The sequence below is a fragment of the Camarhynchus parvulus genome, chromosome 7, assembly GCF_901933205.1.
Source record: "Camarhynchus parvulus chromosome 7, STF_HiC, whole genome shotgun sequence".
In the NCBI taxonomy this organism is placed as follows: Eukaryota; Metazoa; Chordata; class Aves; order Passeriformes; family Thraupidae; genus Camarhynchus; species Camarhynchus parvulus.
In genome coordinates this window covers 13,571,170-13,593,091 of record NC_044577.1, presented here as the reverse complement: position 1 = coordinate 13,593,091, position 21,922 = coordinate 13,571,170, and the positions used below count along the sequence as shown (strand labels likewise).

The 21,922-nt window shown below is 37.7% G+C and overlaps 1 protein-coding gene across 8 annotated transcripts in view; it reads left to right on the top strand.

Annotated features, from left to right (window-relative positions):
- Positions 1-21,922, top strand: part of ABI2 (abl interactor 2) — a 65,030-nt gene that overhangs the window by 9,946 nt on the left and 33,162 nt on the right. For all 8 annotated transcript variants that reach the window (XM_030952293.1, XM_030952292.1, XM_030952290.1 and 5 more), the window contains exon 2: positions 16,114-16,281. In XM_030952293.1, the coding sequence (XP_030808153.1) occupies positions 16,114-16,281 (168 nt within the window). The remainder of the gene's footprint in view (positions 1-16,113; positions 16,282-21,922) is intronic.

Below are 21,922 nucleotides of genomic sequence, written 5' to 3'. Positions count from 1 at the left end.
GTCATTCAATCACCAGTTGGATAATTAATGTAGAGTTATAACTTATTTAACCACTTATACACATATAAAAGAATTTTTTTCATTAAAGAACAAGTGGGGAATACAGTGCCAATAATCCACTTGTGTCTGTAAAAGCTGTGCTTAAAAGTTCTCCAAAGAGAAGGGGATTTTCCCTTGTTTTCTTATGATGAGCAGAGGTTAATATTTTCCATGTGTTTTACTTTCCCTGAAATTTTCTTTTTTTTTTTTTTTTAGTTGTAGCTTTTGTTAAGGACACAGAGAAGAAATGAGATTTATTTGCCACTGGTAAAGTCTCAGAGTATTGAATTCTATTACATTTAGCTCTTTTTTAGCTTGGTTTTTTTTTCTGTGTGCTAAACAGGTAAGTGCCTCTGCACAGACTTGATCCCAACTTGGGCAGGCAGCTTCTTATACCTAATTCTGTTGATTTTAAGTAGCACAGCTCTTATGTGATGTCATATCTAGATCTTGTACTTCACAAATCAGGGTAAGTTCAGCTTTTGTGTGCAAACAGTGGAAGGAGTTTATTTTGGTCTGGATTCCATATGCCCTTAGGGCTCTGAACACAGTCCTTCAAGAATTGTTTGCATGGTGTTCTGTGACTAATTGTAGGGGCAAAATGAGTGGTTTTTCCTGACTTATAGGGACAAACTGTTCAGTAAAATGACTGGAAGATGATGAGTGATACAAAAAAATCCAACTGCTTGTGTCTAGGAAGGTGGAGGATTAGAGGTTACGCAGTTGGTAGATCCTTCTTGAAGGAGGAGAGAATTGCTTGTCTGAAAAGCAGCTTGAAAATTCGTGCTTTCTCTGTGCCTCTTTGTCTTAAAACCTAGGATTCATGTTGTGAAACTCTTCAGGATAGTTTTATTTATTGCCATAGCTGGATGGATGGATAGAGAGGTGATGTTATTTAGGCATGTCTTGTCAAATGAACAGGTCATTCATGCAGCACTTTTAATTCATGAAGGTGTAGAGAAAACTCTTCTTTCAGATGGTAGTAGAACTTGCTGAATATATAGTTGTAACAAAATGTTGAGACAACTTGAAAATGAGTTCACGTTAAAAAGAAAAATCCGAGGCAGGAGAATCTTTTATGGCATAGAAGGAGCATTCAGCAGTTGAAATGTTCTTATTTTTGTCATTTCACTTCTTTGACGTTTCTATTTTTGTGACAACAAATTGCACAGAGTTGTCAGAAGAATAACATTAAAATTAGGTGAATAAGTGAAGATTGAGACTCAGCCTGTGTCATAATTATGGTGAAAGTAAACACAGTCATGGGAATTCTTCATATCCTCTATTGGAGCATAAAACTGCTGTGAGAGGAGTCTCATGTTCTTTCACCGGTCTGCAGTGTCACTTACACTTCCATGCTGGAAGTTTTCATTTTTGCAGTTTGGTGCTGCCCAGGTAATGCTGTGTCCCCTGTGTGCTGTGGCAGCTGCTCCAGTGCAGCGCAGTGCAGTGGATGTGTGCTGGCCCTGCAGCGCTGCATGCAGCACGTGCAGCCCTCGAGATGCGTTCTGGGGCTGAGAGCTCTGGCCACTGGGAGAGTTCCCAGCATGTGGAAAGCTGTCTGCTACTGCTCTAGTTAGAGATGATGGAATTTGGCCTATGTGGGGAACAGCATGATAATTCTTAACTGTGGGATTAAAATGACTCCTTCCTGAAATATTTGTCACTGCATTTAGATTGTATAGCAGAAAGGAAGTGTTTCCCCTATTTGAGACAACCATAGTCTGTATATGACTTTTCTTTGAAAATTTTTTGAAAAAAAAGACTTTTAAAACTGTTGCATTTGAAAAAATTAATTATTAGTTATTTTGTTAGCTGAGGAAGATAATGGTTTAATTTACTTCATGAAAATCTTCGTCTTAAGTTTTACTGGGCTACTCTGGATATGGCTGTTGTAGGGTAAAAATTGCAGTACATTTTTATCTTTTGATGAGGTGTCTGACTGATGGTGTCTTCTCTGTTCAACATGGATGCTTACCAATCTATACATATTGAAAATAGTAAAAATTCTATAAATATAGAGGAAAAAAGGTGTTGAGTTGCTCTTAAAGAAATGCATTCTTTCTGATATAGGATTGTCTGAGGAATGTTTATAGAGGTCTTGGGCAGAACAGCACCAGTAAGTGCTGAAATCAGTATGTGAACAAACTTTAAAGGGCCTGGTGAAAATCGGGCTCACATTAGATAAACAGAGACAAGAAAAATTATTATTTCACCTGTTTTGGTAAAATAAGATTGTGCCTGCAGATGAGGTTTTTTTGTTACTGAAGTGCTTTAGTGGAAGCTGAGCAATGGAACATCATTAATATGTGTGCAGAGGTGGGCAGCTGTGAATTTTGGAGCATTGCAGATGCGCTATCCTACTTTGGGAGTGTTTGTCTGATTCATTCCTCTGTCCTTTTCTGAAGCTTTTATGGTAACCAGCTTTTTCAGGACAGACTTTGTAGAACTTCTTGTACCATTGTATGTGCTGCTTATTTTTCATTTTAGAATTGCTTCCAGGTTTACAGAGCTGTCTTCTGTTGGATCCCAAATACCTTGATTGATTTTTTTGAAGGTGTTTTGCTAGAACTACGTCCTTAGCTGCTGCCTCTACAGTGTCCTGCATGGAGATTTTTCCCTGGATGTTCACTGGGATATTGCTGAAGTTTTGTTTTTCAAAATGTTCTCGTGTGTAATTTTGTGTGTTTTTCACATGAGTTATAGATAGGTGTTGTCTTCAGCTGACATCAAAATGTTAGAACAAAGGAAACAATTTAGAAATAGAAGCTCTTGTTTGGTACTGCAGTCATTCTCATGGGGTTTGTTGTATTCATTTAAGTTTATTAAATGCTTTTGATTCAAAGAATATATTTGGTGCATCATCTGCTTTCTTTGTGTGGAGGCATAAAAACAACCTTATAGAATTTACAGAGCTTCTGCCAGGGGGCCCATGGGCTATTAGGTAATGCTAGTGCTTTGTTTTAAGACAGCAGATTTAAACATTTACTGTATGAAATTCTGATATTGTTCTGAAGGAATTAAAAAAAATATGGTTTCTTCAAGCTCATCGTGTTGATGTTCTGAATGATGGCCTTTATAGTTAAGCAAGAAGACCCTTATTCCTGGTAGTTTGTGTTTCAAGTCCTGGCTTTTCTTTACCAGACAGAAAACTCTCCATATTGTTAGAGAGAAATTCTGAAATGGCTCAGTGACCTGCATTGCTTTGTTTCAAGTCTGGGGAATCTTAGAACTATTGTATGTGGAGAAAAACCTTGCCAAGGTTGGATTTGGTTATCAAGCATATTGCTTTTGATAACTCAGTGTGATACTTGTTAATTCTTTAAAAAGTAACGTGGTAATTTGCAGAAAGAAGAAGTATTTAAATTGGATTGAGGTTACTGTGTTACAGTTGCAGTATAGTTAACATGGAAAATCAAATGTACATCCTTTTATACATGTAAAATGGCCATGTATTGTTTTGAGAAACTAAGTTACCACTTGCATGAAAGAGTCTCTCTTTGGGTAAGAAGTATTGCTCTTAATGTGAAAGTAGGTCATGCTTAGAAAATGCGTGTGTAAAATAGAGCTCTTACTGGAAATAATGACAGAACATTTGATGCTGTGCTGTTAAGTTACATGCTGCAGGTTGAATATAGCAACTTGGCTTGCTGTTCTTGAGCTACATAGCAATTGACAGAAGGTTTACTTATAATTTTGAAGTAAATGGACCAAAACTGCTTGTTAAGCTAGAAAAAAGAATAATTGCTACTTACAGTGCTTGCAGAAAAGGGTTTTTTTCTGCTTATTTTCTGAGATTCTTAGATTGTAGCAGCACAGCAAAGTTTGAGTCTAGTCGAAATTAAAAACCTCCTGTAACCTTAAGATTTTTTTATTTTTTGACAGCTCTCTTACAAGCATGAAGAAGAAGTGCTCTGGAAAAATCTTCATTTCTAGCAGTTTACTGTTGGGAATCAGATTGGGACTCCTCAGCTGAGGAGGTGACTTATATTTCTAGAAAGTTCTCTAGTAAGTGCAGAAGGGAGATCTGGGCTTGGCTAACTGTCTCTGCATAAGAGGCCAGAATCCCATTCTCATCTGCCAATATTGTATTTCGTCCAGTGCTATGGTAACAGGAGCAAAAGGTTGTAAAAACATTCTTTGCCAGAAAAATGAGCAGATGCTTCTCTCAGGACACGTAGGGAACAAATCTACTTAATAAGAAGGCACTGGTTGTGATTTTCAGATTTCAGAGTGAACTTTCACTAACTTTCTTTCACTTCATCATGGTGGTTTGTTCAGTTAATCTCTATCATGGATCAGTTATGACTGGGTATCATAGAGTGTTGCCACCACCTTCAGCAGGTGGGTTGTACAACAGGTCAGCTTTCAGAAGGATGAACGTGGATGTCAAGAACAAACCAGCCTGTTGTTGTTTGCTTCTGCTCTCTTTCTGGCAGGCATTTACAGTGGCAGCAAGGAAGAAGTGTGAGCTGTGTGGGCTGCTGTGATTTGTCAGTCAGACCAGAATATGTCAGTGTCTGGTCGTGTAACGGGATACAAATGTGCATTTGAGGTGATGGTGCTCTGGCACAGGTGTGGCATTGCAGGGGTCAGAGACTTGGGCCTTTAAGTGGTTCTGCAGTAGGCAAGGACAGCTGGCCTGTTTGTTTTAATGCAGGAAAGAAAGAGGGACAGACTGGCACCTTTCATAGAAAAGTTTCATGGAAACCTTTCATTCTTTCATTCTGTGCTGTAGAGTGATCAGCTGCCACTGCAGCTCACCCACCCAGGTTCTGCTACTTTAGCATAAATCTCTAGGTTTCAGGGTATGCTGCCAGTGGCTCTTTTGCCTCCTAGAGGGATATTGTATATTGCAGCTGTTGTGTGACAGTTTCTTATTTTGATCTGTACATTTCATATAAAATATTTTTTTTCTGTTCTTGTCAGATTGTGGGCATGGATCTGAAGACAGTTCCTTTCTTTCATTATGTCTGAATTGGTAGCAGCTTTTAAAAGTGCCAAGTAAGAATAATTTCAAATTTAAGGTTCACTGATCATTGTGAAGGAATCTGTGTAATCCAAGTGTCTTTATTTCCTAGAAAAGGAAGAGTGACTATGCAAATTCCTGCCCCCCATTAGTTTAAACCATCTATCTGCTGTCTTTGGAAGGCATACTCATGTTGCCTCTTTACTTCTCTTCAAGCTTTTTTTAGCCATACCAAAGGTAGTCAAATTAAAGTATTCCTTCCAGTGTGATAAAATTTTGGGGCTTGCTCATGTGAGGAGGTAGAGAAAGTGAATAGCAATTGAAAGACTTGTATTAGTTAGGGTGGTGATGTGGAAGAATTCTGAGGCTAACAGGGCTGCCTTTGCCGTGGACAGGAGGAAAGGCTTTCCAGCAGCTTGCATTCCTTGAGCTCCTCAGTGTTTTCGAATGCCTGAGGAAGTGGGACGGTGCCGCGGAGCTCCGTGTTGCTGTGGTAACTGGTGTGGGTGTTATCTGCACACCTGCCAGCCTCCCTCGGGAGCTGCTGGCCCAATAGGGTGTGCATCTTCCCGGCTGTGCTGCAGTTACACCCTGGCACTTACAGGTGTCCTGCATCTCCCTGACTGTTTGGAGGGGAACGTTAGGGTGTGAGCTGTGATGGTGGAGGATGTGGCTGTGTGTCCTACTTAGCCTTCCTTGCTATGAGCTTGTGATGCCTGGCAGTGGACACTTGGAAGCAGAATCTGCTTCTGCTGCCACAGATCACTCTGTTTGTGATTCTAAATCAAAGCCATTCGTTGACCTCAATCACTGCTATGTAATGAATTGAATTGAGCATTTATAGTGGAAGAAAGAAACGGGCAAAATTGGGAAATAACTCAGTTGTTACATAAACCCCTGTGACTAGATAATATTTTGTAAAGCTGAAGTAGATATCCTTTCTTAGAAATGATAGATTTTGTCAGATTTCGAGAGACAGAGATAAAAGTCTGTTAATCTAATCTTGATAGTGGAGAAAGCAATTTGTGCAAAAGCATTTTTTGTACAGCAGAATGTAATTACTATATGACTGTAGTTTTTACTTGTGAAAGCCACTTTGCATATGAAGTAATTTTTGCAAATGCTACCACTTGCTTTATTTTTATTGAGTAACTGTAAAATTAAATTTGAGTTTATCAATGATTTTGACTCATAAACTCAGTGAAAACTCTGCATACTAAAGCATCCTTGGTGAATGAAGAATTGTAGAACAGTAGGTATATGAGATAATAGAGTTAAGCCTGTGGGTCTTTGCTGTTTCTGAGGTTCTTAATTCAGTGCATTTGTATTGGACTAGCCTCTTATGGCCACAAATATGTTGATACTGTGTTGCTATTAAAGCCAAAATTGGCCTTGTCTCTGGAACTCCAACAATAATTATGTTGTTGCAGGAACTGGAAAACGACCCACTTCTCTCAGCTGTGTTATTGCAGAAGAGCTACCAGAGAGGGCTGAAATCTCCCCTGGTTTCCCAGAATGAGCAGGGGAGTGGATTCCCCCACTGCTGCTTCCTCTGGAGCAGGAGCAAAGTCTAATGCTGTGCAGCAGTGATGAGTAACTAGTAACACAACTACGTATTAACTGTATTTTAGATGTAATTGCCTTTGGATGCTAGCATGCTGTTCTTGTGACACAATTTGTGATGCATCATTTTAAACTGTGGTGCTGCTGCCTTGAAAAGTTTTTTATAACCTTGTCTAGTAGGTTTGTGTGAATACATCATGCCCTATTATTTTTGCATAAACAGGACTTTGGCTCTGTTCTCAAGGAATAGGAACTTGCAAGGTCTGATGAGAGCAGGATATTTGTGTGTGAAAACTGGTCTGCTGTGTTTGTGAATGTATGGAAATAAATGCAAAGTTTGATTCTGGTGATGGTTAAGGGAAACAGATGACAGATTTGTTGCAGTGATGCAGGCAGTATGGAAACAGTGGTGCAGATCATTAGATGTCAGAGAAGCTGTGCTTGTCCACAGCTCCCTTTGCTGTGTTTTTCTCTTGGGTAGAGTAGACTGATATTGCTGTCATAGATCTCAATCCAGTGAGCTGGTTTTACCCTCACTGGTGGCCTTGAATGCAGTATGTATTTTAAAAGGCAACTTTTCATTTTAGGAGGTTAGGTTCTGTGTGTGTTTCTTTGAAAGGTAGCTTTCTTAGCTGTTAATCAACCTACATTTTGAGGCTCAGCACAGAACTGAAAACATCAAATAAATTTACAGCAGTGAAAACAAAAGACTGCAATTTAATGCAAATGACCTTGTACAGACTGCAGCAGATTATTGATACTGAGTTTAAGACAAGTTAAAAGTTAGGCAGTTGCACTTGTAATCAAGAAATTCTAGTGACATTTAGTGATTCATTACAGGTTTTTAATAGTTTGGAAAGCAGAATAACTTGATGTCAAAGGCTTTACTGGAGAATGAATGGTAAGAGTATATTCTTTAGGTAGCATACTTGTTATTAGTATGCAGATAAATAAAGATAAATTGTAATTATAAATAACTTGTTAAAATGGGAATAACTTTATATGATATTAATATTAGTGTAATAAGATGAATGCAAGTAACCTTGTATTTGGAAAATGCTTTTTTAAATACCACATTTATTACTTGCTCTTTGAATGTTGTTTGAATTATAAAATCTGGTGGTGATTTGATGCATTCTTAACTCTAAACCCAGTATATTCTATAATGATTTGGTTTGGCCTAAATGCCACTGTTCCTCATGCAGCTTTGTTGATTACTGTGTGATCTCTGATCAAAAGATGATGTGTTTTACTAAATGTAGGACATACAGAATTCACAGTGCTGTGAGAATAGTCCTAATCCCATTATCATCTGTAAAGAGAAGAGTTTACTTCAGTATGTTCCCACTTAAAGGTGTTTAAATTTTAAATGCACTTTGTGTTAGCAGCAAGTTGATAGCTTGCATGTAGATGTTGAGTAGAGCCTTTGGATACAGTTGAGGAGAAAGTTACTTACCCTTCAGCTTGACAGATACTGATAAAATGGGGTGGTTTGGGTGCCTGACTGTCCTCTGTCTTTGCCTGGATGGTCCACCCACAACTGGCGTTTCATTTAGTGCTGATTCCTACACTGTGTCTTGTCACTCCTGAGAGCAGTTCATTAATAAAAAAAAGAGTTGTGTCACTAGGAGGCTTGAGATGCTCTGCTCCTTTCTTCACAGATGTGACAAAGAGTTTTCAAGCAGATTAATTATAGTTAATGTTCAGGTAAGGTCATGCTAAAATTATTGTGAAATAAAAATATTCCATCTCCAAACTCTAGACCTACCATTGCTACTAATTTGTAGGCCAAGTTACTACTCTCAATGATCTTGTTGCTTCCCATGTTCATGGTCTCAGTGTGCTTTGCTGCTCGTGTTTTCTGTTGAATGCAGAACAATGGAAAGCTGTCAGAACTTAAAAGTTTTGTGGCAGGGTGTGTGGGGAGAAGTGTTTCCCATTTGTGTCCAAAATGTTGTTTGCTTATGTTGCCTTACCTTTGATTAATTCATAACATTTAGGGTGCAGTGTACATGTAAATGGGCAATGACTATGAGCTCTTCTTAATTTTAAAAGGAAAGTGTATGCATTTGAGTAGGGTAATCAAGTGATGAAGCCAGCCTTTTGTCTTTCTAAAATAATAACAAATAATTATATATATATTCATTATATAATCATGAATAAGCTATTACATAGAGACAGATCTTTGCACATGGAGATGAACAGTAGAGAGATGATGCTATAAAATTGACTGGAACAAAAAAATTCTACTCCCAACTCCAGGTACTGTGCAATTTTGGTTATATTAAAGAACAGGTAGACTGAGTTTTTCTGTGTACTGATAGAACACGTGGATTGTTCTTCATCCAAAAGGGAAATCTGGGGTTTTTCTGGTGCCACAGAAATAAGTGCCTTAGAGCTCTATGGCCCTTTGTTTTTTCTGAAACTGTGGAAGAGCTTATTTCCTTCTGCTCTGACATGTCAGTGATTGCTTCTGCTTCTTTGTGCCTGTTTCTCCTGTGTGTTAGAGACCAGCTCCATAGGAATTGGTGAGTACATGTTTTCTGTCCTGGGAATGAGCAGTTCCGGCAGTGAAAAAGGAGTCAGGAATATTCTTTAGCAAGTATTTAATGAGCCAGTTTGTTGAAACAGAAAACTACTGTATTTTTCACTGACAGTTATGTAAGTTTTTGGCATGATTTTGACTTAATTATTGGATTAATGATGCTCAGTTTTCTTCTCAATCATTTTTTGTAGTTCACGGAAGGACCTCAGAAAGCACTTGGATGGGCTGAGCAAATGCCATCTGTGCAGTTGAATAAAAGTGTGTAAAATACTTAATTATGTATGAGGCTTTCAGTAACTTCAAGGAATTCAGCAACAATTAAAAGGATGATATAAGAGCTCAATCTATTTTTCACAGGAAAACTGAAGTGTGCTTTGTCAGTATCACAGTTGGGCACGTTTTGTACTGAATAATGGAAGCTTGTTGAAATCTAGCATGCAGCTTTTGTTCTTGAGGCTTCTTGAAGTTAATGCGACCTCAGCAGAAACCTGAGGGGTTTTGCTGGCTGGTCATAAGACAAATGCCAGCTTGGGTTTGTGTTAACGGTAATCAAAAGAAACAACTGTTACATCGATTAAATGAAACAAATCTTCTGTCTTATTTTTAAAATTTTACCATTACTTTTTCATCACATATATGAGTTTCACTAAATGCTACTGTTTTGAACAATAGCAAGAGATGCTCTATATATTGGGGAACTGATTAGTGCATTCTGGATATACTTCTTTGTGTAGTTAGTCTGGTGTCCCACTCTTCAACCTCAGCTTCCACTTTTATGCCTAAATACTATTGCATAAATCCCTTGCAAAAATCCCTTGAAGAGTTGATTTGAGTATGAATTGAAATTTTTTTTGCCATTCAGAACTCTATGTGTGCTAAAAGATGTGAATGACAGTAGCCTCAGGAATGAAAAGCTCTATTTTTTCACCCCTTTTTTCACCCCCAATTCAACATTAAGTATTAATCTTGGAAGAATTTTTTGTTGTAGTCATATTGATATTAAAGTCAACAACTTGTGTCAGTGTTCTGTAATAAGAAACACTGTTTCTTTCTCAACACATAGGTCCAGACTTTTTGGCTCATCCAGTAGAATTTGTATAAGTCTTGTTAGCCTAACTGCAAAACTGTGAATTTCCAAGTTGATGACTATTGGATAAAGAATTTTTTTATTGTAGCAGGAAAGAAACGGAGCTACAATAGCCAACTAAAATGCCAGTAGCTTTAAATGTTTCCTTTCATGCAGCACTTTCAGACCTGTCTTTATGAGCTCTTTCCAGTTCATAGGAAATGTATTTTTCTTTTTTAATGTGTTGCTATCTTTGAAATCTTTCATTTTAATTTGGTAGCATTTTGAGCATTTGGTGCCATTTTTTCTTTTATCTAGTTTTACCTAGTTGGATTGATGTTTTGTAAATTTTACTGTAGGATTCACATTGCCTCCCATAATTTTTTTTTCTTTGTAGAATTTTTCCATTAGTAGCTGCTTTTCTGTACAAAATTATTCATGTTCTTCTTAACAGGGACATAACAGACGTTATCACTAGGATGTGGCTGAGCACTCTTCGGGTGGGAGAATGCCTTAAATTCTATGTTTCTTTCTAGCCCTGCATTTTATGCTCTATATAGATGTAGGAATTCCTTTTGCTAATCATACAACCAAATAGTTTTCTTCTTTTGGATACCTTACTGCATGTTTTATTTTCTCATCTGCCCCATTCAATATTTGTTTCTTCTTTGTCATCTATTTTCTATTGTATAAAATGTGGTGTTTTCTTAGGCAGGAGAATAAACTTTGCGACATTTAATTCCTGAATTAAAATATTTTATCGATATTTTATAGAGTCAGCAGTCCAGGCTATTTCTTATTCAGATCTGGTAGTGTAATTGTGCAGTGTAAATGGAACTTCCAGACTAGGAAGAAAAAGTGATGCCTGGGCTCTGCATCCTGACATGAAAGGTAGTCATATTTACATTTACTGCAGGTTGAATTCCACATAATTTCTAATGCTAGCAATTTGGTTTATACAATCTAATAAAAAATGAGCAGTATTTTCAGGTGAGCTGTTAGATTTAGTGTCTGTTGTTGGACTGGCTTATGGAAGTGGAAACTGTTAATAATTCTCCAGTGTCTGAAAGCAAGCACACACTATTGCCTTGTGTATGTAAGACATGGCTTTTCTGACTGCCTGTGAAGTCTGTGCATTTGTAGCTGACTTGAGTGACTTTGATCTCCTGCTATCTAAAAGCCCCAGTTTGTACAGTCACTGTAGTCTGTGCTGTAGCTCTCAGGCTGGATTCATCCTGTGAAGCATTTCCGTGTAGCTGATGCTTGTTTTGTTTTCTGGTGGAGACAAAATAACTGTTTCAGTACTGGCTGCTTCCCACAAATGGAAAACGCTCCAGGGGAGAGCTGGTCAGAGCCATAGCTGCTGCTGTGTCCAGGTGCAGGGGGAAACACTTCCTGCTGCAGCGGGGGGAGCAGCTCCCTGTAGGAGCTGACATTGTCCCCAGTCCATGTGTGGCTGGCAGGAGCATCAGATGAGCTCTCTGTGGTGAGTCAAAATGGTGCTCTTACTGCTGAGAGCAGGAGAAAAGAATGCTGCCTTGTGACTCACATGAACACCTGATGTGTGCATTGTGTGGAGAAAAATAATAAACAGAAGAAATACTAAGCAGTTGCCTGGAAATTCCATAACATGGGCACAGAAGACATGATCTAAACATTTCTGTTTAAGGCTGTGAAGATGATCCAGCTGTGATACTCAAGTATTTTAACATTGTGTGAGAAGTCAAAGTTGCAAGTTTGGGGTGGAGACACAGCAGCATTCTTAACACAGTTAATGGAAAAATATTAAGGGAAACATGGGACACTGTGCAGTTCGGGTGAAGAAGAACTATAGATAGTGGAGGGCTGGAAAGACTGCAGTGATGTTCCAGCGCTTGTTCCTTTTCTAGCAAGCTCAGCAACTCTGGATAGTTCTTCCCTCTTTATTCTTGATTGTATCTTTCCTTGTGTTTCTCTGGCTATGCAGTGGTTTGGATGAGGCAAAACTTATAATTTGGTTTATGGATCAGATGATTTTCATTTGGGATGTGCCTCCTGGTCTAATTCACTACAGCAGATGGAGTGTGCACTCAGTGTTGGGGACATCTCCTGTAACAGGTACTGCTGATGGAAGTGGATCCTGAGTCTCCGTAATACCATGACAGTTGCTCAGACCATAATTCACTGAGTTGCTTTGCTTTTTCTTTGTGGCATCTGTGTAGTTTTACTAGGGTAGTGTTTGCAATTTTGCATGTCAGGGAAGATAATGGAAGTGACTGGAGTTTAAAACAATCATTTGTTTCTAAAGTTAGTTATAACTAGGTCAGGTACCTAGTCTGCCATGTGGCCCTGCATAGACAATGGAGTGGGTATGTCAGGTCTAGGAATGAGAGGATCCCTATGCTGGCAGTGTTTCAGAAGACTTGTCTGTCAAACAATAGCTTTGATTTCTTAAAATTATTATCCATTTAAAAATACAGATCAAACTGATCTAATGACTGGAAGGATTGCTTTCCTAAGAGTTGTGTGTGGATAGATGTTATGAGCCTGTATTTTTTCATAGGTATGCATAATTTTACGTGCGTAAATGCTAAAGATACTTAAAAACTGAAATGGAGAGATACTCAAAGGTCTGGTTCATGGCATTTAATTTAGGTCAGGGCGCTGAAAACATTTGCTATCAGTGCTTGATCATGCTGAACACAATGTTTCTGAGAACTGAAGGGCTTTGAGGACTCTGGTTAATATGTTTAAGTATCCACAGGAACAAGGTTTTTTGTTGTGAAGAACATAGAACATGTTTCTCTTGTTTTTGATATTCTTCAAGGAAACAGTATTCCATAGGTTACAGAAATTACTGTAGAGTCTTATCAGTTTGATATTTTTTTCTTTCACTAGAGAATTTTGGTAGGTATGGATGTTGAGATAACTTTTTGTCTGCCTCACAGTATGATGTGAAGCATACTGACTGGTATTTTGGTGTTAGGAAGATCAGGAGTATCAGAACTTAGACTGCTGAGGATTATGTTTGAATTTTGTTTACTGATAACTTGAAACCATTATCTTGTGAGCAGAAATCCCTTTATTTGCATAGTTACATACTCAGTGAGCATGGCAGCATTTGCAAGCAATGTAATTTGGTGTCCGTGTGGAGTTTAAATAGGGATCTTGTTGCATAGGAGCATATGATAAAGATACTGTCTCTGGAAATCTACTTATCAAATTAAAAGATGGATTTCATGCTAAACACAACTTATCATTTCACGTTGAAATTTAACTGACATTTATATTCATATTTCCACAGGGGAACTTAAGATTTTACTGTAAGTGTTCTAGAGTTTTTACTATTGCTGTGAGTCATTGAAGTTTTCGTCTCCTGAAAGTTTTCAGGGTAAATATGATTGTTTTAAAATGCTGTCACTAATTATTTTTTGTTCTTTTGAGATAGATTGACAGTAGTAGGTTCAAATAGTCATTTTAATTTGAACAGATTCTTCACAGGAAGAAAGTTCAAACTTCAGTTTTGCTGTGCCAGATGTGAGTGGAGTTTGCCTCAGATTTTCGGGTTCTGCAAAAAACAGTTGTGATCAGCTAAATACATGAATTAGATGCATCAATTAAATGGGTTTTTATGCTAATAACAGTTCCAAAGTAGTTTAGAGTATTATTTTATGAGATCTCTAATGCATTTTGCGTTTGAGAAGTCAGTTCCTTGTTGGTTGGAACTGGGGGTGACTTGAATTTAGCTAGTAGGTTACATCCCTGGAAGGACTAGATCTGAACATGAATTCATATTTGTGCTTCTTTAAGCAGAAAAACCATAGCAGAGGCTCATAATATTTAAAATTACAGGTAGATTTCCTTTTGTTCTCAAACATGTAGCCTATTAATGAAAAAACACTGTTTGCTGGATTATGCTCAGCTCCTCTGGATATACAGTGTACTAATGGAAATCAGCATTTTCTGCTTCTATAAATAGAATGGCAGCAGCTGTAGAGCCAAACAGATGAGCTTCTGGTCATTTTTGTTATTGCCATTGAAAAATGGTTTGAATGGCTGTGGAGCGTGGCTGCTGCAGGGGAGTGTGCAGGCTGAGCTGGGTGTATGAGCAGGGAGAGGGGAGGAAAGTGTATTTACAAGCCAGCAATGTGAGAATAGAGGTGAAGAGCTTGATGTATCTTCATTTGGGAGTCCTTAAGCTGAGTTTCAGGCTCTTTTATGTACAAGATGTACTATTCAGCTGGTTAAAAGTCATGAATTCTTACATGAGATCTGGAGATAGCATTTTTCTAACTTCTTTATTGTTAAATATAAGGCAGCATTTATAATTGTGCTCTGTTGGACAATATCCTCATACTGTGCCCTGAGAGGCTCCTAAAATTTTCAGTTCCTTCTTCTGTTGGTCTAGTTTTGTCTTCTGCATGGGAGAGAAACACGGTGACAATGCTCACTCCTGCAGCACTCCTCCTTCCTGTCCCACCAAGGCAGCTCTTGGATGAACTGGAAGGAGCAGCTGCTGCTCTGCTCCTTCCCAGCAGATGAGGAATTGGTACCAGTGCAGCCTGCGAACTGGCCAGCTACGATACCAGTGTTGTTTATGGACACAGGAAGTTGCCAGGAAAGAAAAAGTATGCAGTGTCTTTAATCTGAGCATTTCATTGAAGTCTTGTGTCTGTGTTTACGTGTCTGGAACTTTTTTCCCCATGAAAGCTAGCAATCTTCTTTTAAGAATCTTACTACAAGGTCTTGGGAAACATAGTGAGCTCTAGGAATTGTTTTCCTGAAATACAGTACACTTACTTTCTGTGCTTCTCAAAGTCCATGTAATACAATGGATGCTAGATTCAGTTTGTGCTGAAAGATGTGAAATGACTTTATATTCCCTCTTTAATTACAGCACATTTCTTGGATGTTGATACCCAACCTATGTGGATAATATAAAAAGCCAAGGAAATAATGAAATACAGTGTAATAATGACAGGTGGGAGTAGAGAGCATTTATCAACCGTTGCTTTAGAAACAGCACCATCAGCCTGTGAGATGGCTAAAGATCAGGTGAAAGTGAAGTTCACTGTATACTGAAGCCTTGAAAACTGGAAAGTTTCTTAGCATCTTAGTTTTATGTTTTACCAGCACTTTAATCTGTATTCTTTGTACTGGATCACATCTTAGTGATCTTAACTATTTTTCAAGGAGAAACACAGAACCCTAGCAATTAGATTCTTAGCTTATTGTTTTTAATGCTGTTTGAAATGTATGTATGTTTTTAAATTTCTAATGGATATCTTGTCTGTTGATAGCCTAAATACTTTTAGGTGCTCTACTACTAGAAAAGTGGATCATATTAATTTTTCATAGAAAAGTATTCACAATGTGAAAAAGTACAAAACATGTTTAAGAAGAAAGCATGGACTTTCTCTTTTTAAAAATTATTCTTCTCACTTTGTATTCAGCTACCATCTTACGGGAATAATTACAGCTCAGTCTCTGTGAATGACTTTGTAACAACAATGATTAGGAGATTGAGGATTAAGTGATTAGGAGAGATGAGGAATATGGTATTTTGCAGCTCCTTGTAGACTGTTAGGAGTTATAAATGAAGTACCAGATTTAGAAAAATGAAACAGTAGAATTCTAAACTGTATAAAATCTAGGATAGGTGTCTCAGATGCTTTTCAAGTAAATTGCTAAAATACTGAATGAGAAGTTGAACTTTTCTCAAGAAAAATCCAAGTATATTTCAAGAAGAAAAGGAGCTTAATTCTTCTTAGAAAGTGTAGAAACCCTTTAAATACCAAGGTAGTATCTTCTGTGGAAAAATAGTAACTCTTATTTAGAATTAGTTTGACTTGTATAATTTGTTGTCTGTAAAGAGAGGCAAAAAGAGTTCATTCCAAGAATCTTTGTGTGAAAGATTTCATACTAAATAACCCTTTTCTTTGTGTTTTTCAGTCAGCAGATAAGCAGCGAGCCCTGGAAGAAACCAAAGCCTACACAACGCAGTCCTTAGCAAGCGTAGCCTATCTGATCAACACCTTGGCCAACAATGTTCTCCAAATGCTGGATATCCAGGCATCCCAGCTCCGGCGCATGGAATCTTCAATCAACCACATTTCACAAGTGAGACTTTCTTCTTTTGCCTTTGATATTTCATAGCAAGCAAAACTCTGAGCTGACATCTCGTGAGTGAGAAGAATTTAAAACAGAAGGATGCATTTCTTCTCATACTCATTCTGGGATTGGGTCTCATCATGTGATTCTACACCAGTGTTAGTATGAGCATTTTACATACCAGAGCAGGTTTAAATGCATTCTCAGCCAGATTATTGTTTGGAGAGGGAGTCATTCTGCATAAGTGAAAAGCACAGAAAAATTGCTAATGGTAAAATGAGAATATTATGTTAAGAAATATGAAATGGATGGTGGGAAACAGTACTCATCATCTTTTTACTTTTTCTGTGGCTGTAATACTGACATCTAATGACAACAGCATAGATGATAAAAATAGTTTGCTCCTAGCTTTTCTTAATAAAATGTACTTTGCAGTGACATGAACAGAAGCCAAAATTAATGTTTCAATTTGTGTATGGCTGCAGAACTCATGCCATTGTTTGCAGTTTTTCTGAGCAGCAGTAAACTAAGCTACTATAATCAGGAACCCAGCTTCAATCACCACATTGATGAGAGAATGTTACTGCCAGAATGGGCTGAGAATGAATGATATATAAAAATGGAGATTTACTAGCCACTGATGGATTAAAAGAGAAATTAAAAGCAATGATGCAGCCGATTCTGGTTTTTCTGTCTGTTTACTGAATATTTATGTCTTAGTTGGCCAATACATTTTGGCTACTAGGGTTTCTTGATCTCCATGCAATAATATAAATTAAAATAAAGAATACTGTGTTAGGTAGAAAAACATTTGAAAGTAGGGGCTGTGTAAGGTAGGAAATAAGTGGATGGATTGGATCTATTTGAACCAGCAAAATAAGGGAATAATTTTATACTGGCTTAATGGGCTGAATTGCCTCTGATTGGGTCAGAGGAATCCCAGCCAAGTACAAAGAAAGAGGTGGAGAGGATTTTCTTTTGATAGGGCTGTGCTATTAGATTGCTTCAGTTGTCTCATGGATCTGTTTCAAAAATAAACTGGAAGTTTGATTTCTTCTGCTAGATGCTCCATGTTAATCATTATGTGGACAAGTAAATGAATTTTTTCCCCCAGGAAATGTTATGAATTACCCTGTGTATGCCTGTGTGCTATATCTCTATGCTCTGTATGTGTATGTGCTTCCTCACAGGCTAGTGCCAGCTCACATGTGTTCAGCTGTTTGAGAGCCTGATGCAAAAGACAGCATATTTTGCATTTCATGAATGTGGAAAATTCATTTTGTCAGACAGCTTCTGTAAAGTAGTTTTTGTGGAAAGAGTCATAGCATTTTAAATTTTTTCCTCCTGAAAAGGTGACATTTATGCAGATTGAGAGCTAGGTCAGATTGTCTTTGACCTTTATACAATACAGCTAGTTATTTAAAATAGAGCACTAAATTAGCAGTACCCCAACACTTAATGAAGATGTATCTGCAAAATTTCATAGGTTTAGCTTGAACAACCAAAAGAAATCTGTGATGGTTTTTTTTAAATACTGCTGTAAAATTGAAAATCTAGTTTGTCTGGGGGGATTTTTTGTGTGGCTTGTTTCAGGTTTTTTGAGCCTGCATCTCTATGTAGGATGCTTCCCAAATCTTTATGGAAGAAATAATATCAGAAGGTATTTAATAATATCAGACAGTATTTAAATTTTGGATATTTCATACAGGAAGTGTATTGGTCCGAGGAACTTTACTAAGTTGAGTTAATGTGTTTGGAAATGGCTTTTTCCTATAATACCAATGTTGTAGATTGGGTGTTATCTTAATTTCCAGGGTTATTTTTCTTAAAAAATTTACTTTACACAGTTTCTCTAGAAAGAAATAATTTATTTTCAAGAAATTTGGTTCTGCTTCTCCTGAAATTAGCCTAATCTGCAGAAGGTTTCCTTGGTATTTATGTTGGGTGTAAAGTTTGGTGAGCTTTTTCTAACAGTACTGAAAATGCGCTGTGGTGTAATACCTTACTGCCAAATTAGGATTTCAGTCAGACTGACTTGAAATGAAGTCAGTAACATAGAACAGAAAAGAGGTTGGTAATTAAAGATAGTAAATTAATTTTTGCATTAATGCTTTGGTCAGTAGGTCTTGGTATTTAAGTTTAGAAAACATTATATGCAAATCGTGATATCTTGATGGAATCCTGCTTTTAATTCTTATTTGGGATTCCACATATGCTCCCAAGAAGGGAGCACAATCATTTGGTGCTTGGTATGAAATTTTTTCCCAGAGTGCTTGTTTTGTACAAGTAGCTCAGACTGGGAGAGGTGTGATTAACTTTGTAAGATAAAATACTGTGATTCTCTGTTCATTGGTAGAATGCCAATTTAAATCCCTTTCTGTGTTTCCTTCTAAATGCCAACCTAATCAAAGAGCTGAAAAGGAAGCTGATAATAATTTGTGCTTTTTCAAGTTGTGTATAGCTCGTGAATAAGGAAATTGTTACTATTGAAACTATTTTTATGGAAGTGATTAAATCCTATTGGTTTAAAAATTAGAATTACTTTGGTTTGGTCTGAAAGCTGATGAGTCTATTCTTACTTGCCTTCTTGAACCTTTTCCAGAACTAGATGATACACAGTGTTTCATATTTGACTATGAATTTAAATCTTAAATGCAGATCATATGTACAAATATTTATACTTGTTAAAAAAATTATCTTGCAGCTTTCAAGTTAGCAGTCACTGTGAAATGTTACTAACGTCCAAATTCTTTAAATTAATCTGGCAGATTTTCAGGTTTTAATATTTGTATGATGAGAAATGTTTTTTCAGGTTTAGTAAGGTCATTTTTAAAACTCTGCTGCTGATTATACAAGCAAGCAGGTTATCACCAAGATGAGTAGCAGGTCTGAGTTTTCTGCGGTGGCACTGTGTTGTGGGGAGATGTGCTACATCCTCCCCTTCCAGAGCTGCCTGCCACGCTCTTGGCTGGGGGAGCAGGCATTGGATAGACTGCAGCCTTGGATTCTCTGCAGGCACAGCTGCTGCTTAGCTGGGCTCCAGCAACGTCTGTGAGCTACTCAGTCTCTGCAGGGCAGTTCACTTGGGCTTCCCACTGAAAAGTCAGTAAAGCTTTGTCACCTTCCTCAGTTGTCTTATTCTTGCAAGGCTGAAGAATAGCAAAACACTTTAAAAATGGTGATGCAAGCCCAATTTTGCACAGGGCATGTTACCTGTTTATGGAACAAGTAGTTTTTCAGCATTTTTGTAGTATTATGATCTCTTTTTTTGTGTATAAATTACATGCAACTTGAGACAATTAATGTCACATTTCCAACATGTCAATATTAGGCAGTTGCTAATTTTCAAGTAATAATCCAGTTTTCAAGGTAATTTGCAATTAGTTTGAATTGCGTCAAATTAATAACATTAATCAAAGTCCAGCAATACTATATTTAAGCAACATTTTCTTCTAAGATTTTTGAAACAGAATTTTAAAAGCCTAGACTACCAGACTGACAGTTAATTTATAAATTTAAATTAGAATGGTTTGAGAAGAGGAACAAATTAAGGCTTCTGGAGACTCTTATCGCTGAAATTTCACTGTAATTCAGACTTTCACCATGCTTGTGGTTTAACCTCAGCTGGCAACTAAACAGCACATGGCTGCTCACTCACTTGCCCCTACCAGGCTATGGGTAGAAAATCAGAAGTGTAAAACTGAGAAAACTTGTGGGTTGAGATATGTTCGTATCTCTTTAATGATGATGGTGATAATAATAATAATATAGAAAATTAATATTTAAGAGAGGAATCAAATCCAAGAAGAAAGGCTGCAAATGAAAGCAATCGCTCAGCAGCAGCAGCTGAGTGCTGCCCAGGCAGTCCCCAGGCCGCAGTGCCCAGCCAGGCTCCCCCAGCCCGGGGCTGCAGACCATGAGGCTGTGTGGAGCATTGTCCCCTGGTCAGCAGCGCCAGCTGTCCCAGCTGTGTCCCTTCCCACCTTCTTGTGCACCCCAGGCTCCCCAGGGTGGCTGGGAGGGGGAGCAGAAAAGGCCTGGACTCTGTGCAGTCACTGCTCAGCAGTAACTCAAACGTCCTGGAATTATCAGCTCTGTTTACCGCACAAATCCAAAATACTGCCCCATACTGATAAGAAAATGATTTCTGTCCCAGCCAAAACTAAACTTAAGTTAGTTAAATGCTAACTTCACACTTTGAGAAATTTTATTGATGGGTAGAAGAGAATATTTCTCAAAACTCGTAAGTTCAGTGAACTTGTAAGTAGTGTTAAGTTTCCCAGAAATTATTTCATGGGATTTTTTTGTTTTAATATTTGCAGAGCTTGAAACTGGCTTTTTTGAATTCAGTATGAAAACCTGATGTTTCAAAATGGCCAGAAGATTCCTAACAGAAAAAAAATGTGGTGGTTTATACTTATTTTTCCCCTTAAGCTCTCCCTTGGCTATTGCAGGGATCTTGGAAAGCATATGAAAAGATGATAGTAATGGGCCTAACCTCTAACTAACTGTCACATAAAAGCTTTTGGCCTAGCTAATGGAGATATGTGAAACAAATTTTTAAAAGCATAATAATGCTGTCTGGCATCCAAAATTTCTTGTTAGAAACCATGGTTTTAAGTTGTAGAAGTGCACCGTGTATCCTATGTGCTTTTCCTAACAGTTTTCAAGCCAAGTGTTTTGTTAGTTCAGCTCTAACCCCAAAAACTTCTCATTAGAACTTTCGAAACTGATGAATAAACATTTTGGTGCTTTCTCCTGTCTTGATAAGGGATTTATGTTAGTACTGGAGGTAATAATTACCTGTGTGTTGGGGCTAAATGTTTTCATTTTCTTTAGTAGCAGGTTAATCTTTGTTACCTCCTCTACTAATGGAATACTGCAGTGTTCCTTTGTGCTATTTTATGAGTGTATTATGATCTCATGACTTCCATAGTCTACTAAACAAGAAAATGAAGTGTTTGGAAAACTGCCAGCATAATGCTTTTCAATACCATTTTAGGTGTGTGGACCAGAATTAGGTGTAGTTTATATACATTTAGTCATTCTGTAGCTATTCAAGTTAAAAGAGATGTTTTGAATCATAATGCAAGGGAAATCCCACCAGATGAGCTTCAGGTTTTAATTAGGTTTTATGCACTTCATTGTTTGTTAGTGTAGTCATGCCTCATGATCACCACAGTCCTTAAGGAAGCTGGTTGTACCCGTGGCTCCTATTGAAAACCCACTCTTCATTCATGGAAACAGCTTTGCACAGTGCCAGGATACCATTGCTACAGTAACATGAGCATTAAATATCTGTACTTGCATTATATTAGTAGATAATTGCATCAGAAAGTACTGTAAGAACATATTCAAAGTTGCAGAGTTCTAGCGCTTGAAATAGAAAGTGAGAAATCATCTTGCCAATCCTGCACTAATAACTTTCTTTTTGATTTCTAGATTGAAATTAAGGCTCTGAATGCAATATCCGAGGCATGATAATGGTTTTGAAGGACCAGATTCATACCCATAAGATTTTGATGTTCCAATACATCCTGAAGTGCAGCTGCTATTGCAGCTGAAGTTTTCTAACATTCTAGCAAATGATATCAGGGGCCTGTGAGACAAAGAACATACAAAAGTCATGTCTCTGCAGTTCTCCAGTGAC